The sequence below is a fragment of the Lepidochelys kempii genome, chromosome 23 (genome assembly GCF_965140265.1).
Source record: "Lepidochelys kempii isolate rLepKem1 chromosome 23, rLepKem1.hap2, whole genome shotgun sequence".
NCBI classification, from domain to species: Eukaryota; Metazoa; Chordata; order Testudines; family Cheloniidae; genus Lepidochelys; species Lepidochelys kempii.
This window is the reverse complement of record NC_133278.1, coordinates 4,854,046-4,863,007: the sequence shown is the minus strand read 5'-3', so window position 1 is coordinate 4,863,007 and position 8,962 is coordinate 4,854,046. Positions and strand designations below refer to the sequence as shown.

Below are 8,962 nucleotides of genomic sequence, written 5' to 3'. Positions count from 1 at the left end.
GTCCCAGTTCCCCTCCCCCCTCAGAGCCATGGCCCTGCTCCTGGGCCCAGCAGGGAGGGGGCCACGGAGAGGGGTAAGGGCCCTGGCTTTCAGCAGCCCCACTATTAAAAGTGTTCCAACACCACTGTGTGCCGGTCTCTGGAGGTACGCGTGTGCACCAAAGCATGCGTGTGTGTGCGTCCATGTTCGTGTGTGCGCGGGCGCATCCATGCATGCGTGTGTGTGCGTGGACGTTGTCCATGCGTGTGTGTGCACGGACGTTGTCCATGCGTGTGTGTGCGCGGACGTTGTGCATGTGTGTGTGTGCGTGGACGTTGTCCATGCGTGTGTGTGCACGGACGTTGTCCATGCGTGTGTGTGCGTGGACGTTGTGCATGCGTGTGTGTGCGCGGACGTTGTCCATGCGTGTGTGTGCGTGGACGTTGTCCATGCGTGTGTGTGCGTGGACGTTGTGCATGCGTGTGTGTGCGTGGACGTCCATGCGTGTGTGTGCGCGGACGTTGTGCATGCGTGTGTGTGCGTGGACGTTGTGCATGCGTGTGTGTGCGCGGACGTTGTCCATGCGTGTGGACGTGTGTAACACCTCCCAGTGCAGCCGGCGGCTCCTGCCCCTGATGCGTGGCAAGCACATCGACCCAGAGTGGCTCTGACCCGTGTCCTGCCCACTGGGCTGAGCCAGTGAACTCCAGTCTCTTCCCACAGCCCCGGATGTCACCCTGTTATAAGAGGGGAGGGGCAGCATGGGGGACTCCGGTCCCCCACTTCGCTGCAATAGGGGGGGCATTTAGAGTGCAGGGAGATCCTATCCCTTCCCCCACAAGCAGCCAGCTCCCCTCCCTCCTCCTCCTCCCCCTCCCCTGTTCACAGACACATGGCACCCCTAGGCCTCACAGCCACAGCACCCGCTTCCCCAGCGGGGACAGAGCACCTCCGTGGGGGCCTGGGCGATGGGCACACAGCCTCATCTCCCCCCATTGCGGGCCACGGTGCCACAGAGCCTTCTACACCGGAGGGGGCCAAGTCCCTGAATGTCTGTCAGCCACCCCTGGGCATCCCCTATCCCCCCCGGGAGACGGGCCCTGGGGGCTTCGTGACTGGGTGGGGAACAGCAGGGGGGAGATGAAACCTGGGGACTCGGTGGGGACAGCGTCTGGGGTCTCAGTATCTGGGTGGGGGTAGTGGGGAGGAGATGGAATCTGGGGCAGCGGAGGGGATGGGCTCAGTGACCAGACAGGAGCAGCAGGGCGAGGAAAGCTAGAACCAGGGGTCCTGTTTGGGGAGGGGGACAGGGCCTGTGGGCTGAGTGACCAGGTGGTGGCTGTTGGGGGGGGACGGGACCTGAGGGCCCAGGGACCAGGCGGGGCAGTGGGAGGGACAGGACCTGGGGCCTCAGTGACCCGGTGGGAGCAGCACGGGGGGACAGGACCTGGGGATGTGGGGGGACAGGGGCTGGGGGACGCAATGACCAGGCAGGGGCAGAGGGAGAGTAACTCTGCACTGTGTTTATTGATCTTGGAAACAGCAGCCAAGGGGTGAATCCACAGAGATAATGTTCACTGGTGGGGGGGAGAAAGGAGGACAGGTGAAGCAGACGCCCCAGGTCAGTCAGGGTGTGCAGCCCACACCCCATGCTCTGTCCCCCAGTGTCCACCGACCTCCCCCCCAGTCTCTGACCCACTCTCCGCTCCCCTATGCTAAAGCTGGGCGGGGTGCTGAGTCGCTGGCTGCAGGGCTCAAAGCACGATGCAGAAGAGCCGCTTTTCGCGGAAGGGGTTCTCCGAGGAGGGCACCGGGGTCACCAGCGGGTCCTCTTTGGCATGCGCCTCGCAATAAGCCAGCAAATCAGCCGCCGCCTTTGACACCTGCCACAGGGAGGAAAGGGTTAAACACGCCCACCGGTGCCCAGGGAGAGCCCCCTCTGCTGGCCATAGAGCCACTGGGCGATTTCCCAGCCAGCGCTCCCCCCACAGCCAGCTCCTGCCCCGCTCCCCACAGCGCCCCCTGCTGGGAGAGGCTGGGACTGGAATAGCCAGGAGCTCCCCCCACAGCCACCTCCTGCCCCGCTCCCCACAGCGCCCCCTGCTGGGAGAGGCTGGGACTGGAATAGCCAGGAGCTCCCCCCACAGCCAGCTCCTGCCCCGCTCCCCAAAGCGCCCCCTGCTTGGAGAGGCCGGGACTGGAGTAACCGGGAGCTCCCCCCACAGCCAGCTCCTGCCCCGCTCCCCACAGCGCCCCCTGCTGGGAGAGGCTGGGACTGGAATAGCCAGGAGCTCCCCCCACAGCCACCTCCTGCCCCGCTCCCCACAGCGCCCCCTGCTGGGAGAGGCTGGGACTGGAGTAACCAGGGGCTCCCCCCACAGCCAGCTCCTGCCCCGCTCCCCACAGCGCCCCCTGCTGGGAGAGGCTGGGACTGGAATAGCCAGGAGCTCCCCCCACAGCCACCTCCTGCCCCGCTCCCCACAGCGCCCCCTGCTGGGAGAGGCTGGGACTGGAATAGCCAGGAGCTCCCCACACAGCCACCTCCTGCCCCGCTCCCCACAGCGCCCCCTGCTGGGAGAGGCTGGGACTGGAATAGCCAGGAGCTCCCCACACAGCCACCTCCTGCCCCGCTCCCCACAGCGCCCCCTGCTGGGAGAGGCTGGGACTGGAATAGCCAGGAGCTCCCCCCACAGCCAGCTCCTGCCCCGCTCCCCAAAGCGCCCCCTGCTTGGAGAGGCCGGGACTGGAGTAACCGGGAGCTCCCCCCACAGCCAGCTCCTGCCCCGCTCCCCACAGCGCCCCCTGCTGGGAGATGCCGGGACTGGAGTAACCGGGAGCTCCCCTCACAGCCAGCACCCCTGCCCTGCTCCCCACAGTGCCCCCTTCTGGGAGAGGCTGGGACTGGAGTAATCGGGAGCTCCCCACGCATCCAGCTCCTGCCCTGCTCCCCACAGCGCCCCCTGCTGGGAGTGGCCGGGACTGGAGTAATCGGGAGCTCCCCCCACAGCCAGCATGCAGCGAGGATGGCATTAGGGGTGGGGCTTCCACAGCCGTGGAGACAGTGGCACGGGGGCGGGGTTTGCACGCCCATGTGAGGAGGCGGCGGTGGAGGAGAGTCACACCTTCATGCGGTCAATGTTCACCTCCAGCTTGAGCTGCTCCACCGTCTTGCGGGCCTCGGCGATCTTGGCCATGTTGTTGGACATGGTTCCCCAGCCAGGCGCTTGCCCTGCAGGGAGCAGGCGGAGAGGGGCGAGCGGACCCGGGGGAGTGAGGGGAAGGTGGGGGGGGCAGAGAGAGCTGATGTAACTCGTCACGGGCTGCTGTCCCCATTGGGACACAACTCCCCGAGCCCCAGACCCACGCCTGCCTCTCGCACGCTCCCTGCTCCCTTGTTTATAGGGGGCGCCAGCTCTGCTCCAGCCCCAGGGCAGTGGGGACTGGCTGGCTCGGGGGGGCGGGCAATGGGATATGGGGCCCTTCCCCTCCAGGTGCTGGCTCAAGTACAAAGTCATCCCCGCTGAGTGGCTCATATGTGAGGCGTTGACGGGGGTCTCAGTCACAGACCACCCCCATGAGAGCGGAAAGGGTGGCAGAGGAGGAGATGCCGGGCCAAGGGCCCGTCCCTCTAGGGCAGGGCCACATTGGCAGGGGAGGAGCCTATGCAGGGGAAGGGACGGCTCAGTGGTTTGAGCATTGGAGGGTTGTGAGTTCAATCCCTGACGGGGCCATTTAGGGTTCTGGGGCAAAATTTGGGGAATTGGTCCTGCTTTGCACAGATGATCTCCTGAGGTTCCTTCCAACCCTGAGATTCTATGATATGTCTGTGGTGTGCATAGTATGTATATGTTTGCATGCATGTACAGGGGGTGGGGGTGTGTATATATACGTAGAGGCAGTCCTATCTGTTATTGGCCCGACATCTGTTGGTGGAAGAGTCACGCTTTTGAGCTGCATGAGAGCTCCTCTTCCCGTCTGGGGAAGGAAGCAGAGTACATGTATGTGCATGCATGTATGTTTGCGTGTGCCTATGAGCTCACCCTGCCCCCCCGCAACCCTGAGCTCTCTGCTCCATCCATGCCTCCCCCCAGCACAGAGCTACTAAACTTTAAAGGCAGCTCAGTGGAGCTGCTGGGCCAGGAGGCGGGGGGGAGGGGGCTGGAGGCTGGCTGTGCTGGGGACCACGGGGAACCCACCGCTTCAGACTTGATCCAAGAAAGGGAAATTATCCACACTCCGGGAAGAGGGGGAGGCGTATCGGGGGGGCTGGCTAATTAGGGCCTTGCAGCAGCTTTCCCCCTCTACTTCAGCCCTGCCTGCAGGCGGTCCCTGATTAGCTATGCTCAAAGCAGCCGGCTAATTGCTCAGCCAGGTGCAGGGAAATGTCACCTGTTCCAGGGCTGGCACAGGGAAGGCCAGCGCTTAAGTGGCATAACAGGGGGCACTGCATGGCTAGAAGCCTGGGGCAGGGCCTTTAAAGGGACAGTGCCTCTGCAGTCTTTACCCAACTGAGCTGTGCGGGGGCCAGGGGTGGAGGGAGGCCTGAAATACTGCGAATCTTGGAGGCTCTAAGTCGTGAGCCAGTCTGTAAAATCCCATGAAGGTGGCTCCGGCAGGGAAGCTCCCACCAATCAGGGTTAGGAATATGGGGGTGACAGAGTCTCTGTCAGGAACGGGGGCCCACCAGAACCCCTCGAGGCAGAGGCAGTTGTTAAAATATTGGGGAAAGGGGTGACTGGGAAGTTAATAAAATGCAGAGAAGTTTTTCTGGGGGGATCGGTTAGAGTTTGGGGGCAATGGTGCAAGTCAAATCCGCTTGCTTTGTGCTGTTCTAAAGAGCACCCATTCCCCACCCCGAGCCAGTAACGCTGGGGGAGCTGGCTGGGCCTCTCATTTGCCCGGCTTCATGAGCCTGCAGGGTGTGTGCCGTTTGTAAGCGAGGAAGGCCACCTGCTCGTGAAACATCAGAGCTAAAGGTATATGTGTTGCTGGTGTGCACTGGCGTGTGGACGTGCATCCACGTGCAAGTTCGTGCCAGGGCGTGTGTTAATGCACGAATGCCTGCATGCTTATGTCTGAATGGGTGGGTGTGCCCGAGCGCAGGTTCTTACGGACATTTGTGCCTGTGCGGATGCAGGCATGGGAGTGCGTGAGTGTGCAAATGGGAGTGCAAGGACTTACACACGTATGTATGTGTGCAAGGGCATGTGAGGACAAGGGCTTATGGGCATGCATCTGCGTGGACAGGGCCATGGGGAGGGGATGTGTGTGCTAAAGTGTGCACATGAGAGTGTAAAGACTTGCACATGTGTGTGCACGAGTGTGCGTGTGCATGTGGGGGGGTTGCACACAGTGAGCGTGCATGGGTGGACACAAGCAGACACGTTCTCCCGCGGAGGAGGTGTCCCAAGCGCCAGGCCCTCCCTAGCTTTGCAGCTGCTGCTGCGGGAGATGCTGGTCCCTGATCTCTGCTCTCAGCAGGTAAATAACAGAGGGGCTGGGCCTTGGCTGCTCTGTTTTTCAATTCCAGATTTGTCCCCCCATGCGGGGACCTGGAATCTGACCCCTATCAGTCGCTGGAGGCACAAATACCTCCTTCCTTCCAGATTTGCACATCCAGCTGGACTCATACCCTCTCTGGCAGGGTCACCAGCCACAGAGCTCCTGCCCGGGAAGCCAAGCCAATGGCACAGCTGGCTCTGCACTGCCATCTGTAGGGACTCTGGCAGGTATGTGGTGGGGGGCAGAGATGGGGCAGGAAAGAGAGGGCTTGGGGGGTTATTACAAAGCAAATCTCCTGCATGCCTTGGACCAGCGTGGTGAGTTGAGGTCCAAGAGCCAGGTGGAATGCATGTCCCGCCCTGCCTCAGGAGAGTCCGGGCTTGGGTCTGGTTCTGGTGCTGACCCAAATGGATCGGAAGCTGCTGAGCCTGCAAAACCCATCTGGGAATCTCACTCAGTTTTAGGGCCTGCAGTATAGATCCGGACCTGCTTATAACTCACCTTCACCAGTGATTTGGTTTATTCAGCGGCAGCTCTTGGGAACAAAGGTGAGCTGGGGATAAAGAGTTTTCAGAACTTCTGAGGATAGATCTATTTATCTATCTATCCATCTATCTATCTAATCTATCCCCATACACTGCCTCTATCTAATCTAATCTATCTATCCCCATTTACCCCCTCTATCTATCTATCTATCTATCTATCTATCTATCTATCTATCTATCTATCCCCATTCACCCCCTCTATCTATCTATCCATCTATCTATCTAATCTATCCCCATATACCCCATCTATCTATCTATCTATCTATCTATCTATCTATCTATCTATCTATCTATCTATCTATCTATCTATCTATCTATCTATCTATCTATCTATCCCCATTCACCCCCTCTATCTATCTATCCATCTATCTATCTAATCTATCCCCATATACCCCATCTATCTATCTATCTATCTATCTATCTATCTATCCATCTATCCATCTATCTATCTAATCTATCCCCATATACCCCATCTATCTATCTATCTATCTATCTATCTATCTATCTATCTATCTATCTATCTATCTATCTAATCTTCTTACATCAGTGCCCATCTCTGCTACATCTGGGCAAGATTGCTCGGTTCTAAGAATGAGATTTGGGCATGGAGGTTCATACTTTTCCCCCCCAGTCTGGCCCCTGTCACTGGAGGAGTGCAAGAGAATGAGTAGGTGTCACCAGAGGGAGGGGTGGTCTAGAGATTTGGTGAGGGACCCTGGGCATCAGGATTCCTGGGTTCTAGCCCCAGCTCTGGGAGCAGAATGGAGTCTAGGGTCCAGAGCAGGGGGGCCTGGGAGCCAGAGCACCTGGTGCTAGTCCTGGCTTACTGGGGGACCCTGGGCAAACCCCTTTCTGCCCCTGAGCCCCCCTCTGAAACAGGGCTAGGGAGCCTGACCCCATGCTGGGAAGGAAGCAGTTAGTTTTGCTTGGCAAAGGCTCTGAGACCCTTGGAGCAGAGGACGGAGAGAGACCAGATGCCCCCTTAGCTGTGATTGCGCCCCAGCCTGCCAGCTGCCCCCTGAGGGCAGGGAGACCAGTCCCCGCTGGCATTGCACGGAGCAGTCTGGGGCATGGGGGAGCTTTAGCTGCTCCCCGGCCGACGGGGATCATGGCTGTCGGATGCTCCGGGGCCAGCTGGGTCCCAGGAGTTCTTAGGGGACAGCGAGGTTCACTACAGCGAACAGGGAGCCTTCTAGCTCGGCACTAGCTGCCCAGGGGGGAGATCAGCACTCCCCATGTCAGAACCCCAGCCCAGGGCAGTTTAGGAAGGGGTGGGTCACTTTCGAGGGGACGCGGGGTGGAAGGGGATGGGGGCTGAGCCAGCTCCTACCTGTTGCCAAAGTGTCCGGGTCTCTCGGATGGAGTGAGCAGCGTCAGCTCCCCACACAGCAGCCTCTGGTGTGAAGCATCTCTGAGTGTCACCTCCCCCTGCCCCCCCTGGGGGCCGCTGGCTCAGCAGGGTGGCTCGCAGCAGCTGACAGAGTGGGGGGAGGCAGGGCCAGCACCGGAGCCCTGTGATCACACATGGAAGGACGGAGGTGAGCACGCTTGTGGCTGGACAGACGGGCAGACACGGCGGGATGGACACACAGACACATGCCAAGGAGCAAACAGATGCGCAGGCCCGTGGGCACACCCCCGTGGCCAGACAGACGCACGGACCCAAGGGCAAATGCCCTCCCCCAACCCCTTGATAGACAGAGACACGTGGGCACAGACAGACAGCCATGGGGCGCGCACACGGACAGACAGATGGACACGCGCACACGGAAGGGTGGATGGACACACACACACTCACAGTCAGGTGCGTGCAGGAAGCCCCCTCCACGGTCGGACTGACACAGACTGGTGCAACGGGACTGCCAGGCACGGAAGCCTTCGTGCTCACGCACACACAAACACACACACACCCCCCGTGTGCACAAACGCACCCCAGCTCTGTGCTCACACATACTCAGTTCGCAGGGCCTGTTCTCTGCCGCTCGTGCCATCATGTGGTCCAGTGCCAAGGGACGCCACATTCGGGCATGGAAGTGCCCTCCCACGCTGCCTTCCCCACTGACCCACAGAGAAGGAGGCCCCAGGATTCTGGGGGTGCCTTTCTCTCTGTCACTGGGGATTGGGCGTTCCCAGCCCCAGAGCAAGGGGTCCACATGTTCCCTTTAGGGAATGGCTGACGGGCTGCAGCCCAAGCTGGCTGTGTGTAAGTGGGTGGCTAATGGGCTGCCCGTATCCCCTTCACCCTCAGCAGGCCACAAGGCTCCAAGCCTTACCCAGACTCCTCTCGAGACATGGACCCTGGAAGGCTCCAGCCCCCAGGCAAAAGGGCACCCCGAGATTGGGGGGGAGCTACCCTGCAACTGCACTTGGACAAGACAATGGGGGAGCAACCAGACCTTTCCAGTCGCATTCCCTGTTACCCAGAATCCCCCAGGGCTCTGCCCAGCCCCTGCGCCCCATTCCCAGTTACCAAGAATCCCCCAGGGCCCTGCTCAGCTCCTGCTCCCGATTTTCTGTTATGTGCAATGACTTTGCTTTGTCTCTCCCCGTCCCTGGGACCCCGAGTCCGGTCCTTTGCACTCTGTGCCGTCCTCCCCACATGCAGCCCTGGCATTATCCACATGGGGGCACCGAAGGACAGGGGATCCGTACAGCGCTTGGGATCATGCCACCGACCCCAGAGCTGGCAGACAGTGGGGTGCATGGGGGAGGGTGCCAGGGTCTCTCCCGCTGAAGGTTTCCTCCTCCCGCCCTCCCGCCCCATGGAGCTCACACCTGGAGAGGGCATGGGGTCCACGCAGGGCAAGAGGGCCTTAGACATGGGTACAGGCCCTGCTGGGCTCGAGGACGGTGCTGCTCAGCCCCGGAAGCCCTGGGATCTTCAGCATGAGCCAGAAGCTGGCCGGGCTGCAGGGGCTGCCCTCGTGTCTCACGAG

The 8,962-nt window shown here is 60.7% G+C and overlaps 1 protein-coding gene across 2 annotated transcripts; it reads right to left on the bottom strand.

Annotated features, from left to right (window-relative positions):
* Window positions 1-1,724: 1,724 nt before the first annotated feature.
* GNG8 (G protein subunit gamma 8) lies at window positions 1,725-7,408 on the bottom strand. 2 transcript variants are annotated; one of them, XM_073321725.1, is made up of 4 exons: window positions 7,357-7,408; window positions 5,983-6,034; window positions 3,102-3,208; window positions 1,725-1,862 (listed from the first exon to the last, which is right to left on the bottom strand). In XM_073321725.1, exons 3-4 carry the CDS (start codon window positions 3,183-3,185, stop codon window positions 1,734-1,736), a joined length of 213 nt encoding a protein of 70 aa, XP_073177826.1. In that variant the 5' UTR covers window positions 3,186-3,208; window positions 5,983-6,034; window positions 7,357-7,408; the 3' UTR covers window positions 1,725-1,733. The 2 variants fall into 2 exon arrangements, with proteins under 2 accessions (XP_073177826.1, XP_073177827.1); XM_073321726.1 differs by lacking the exon at window positions 5,983-6,034 and having other exon boundaries at window positions 7,357-7,368.
* Window positions 7,409-8,962: the final 1,554 nt, after the last annotated feature.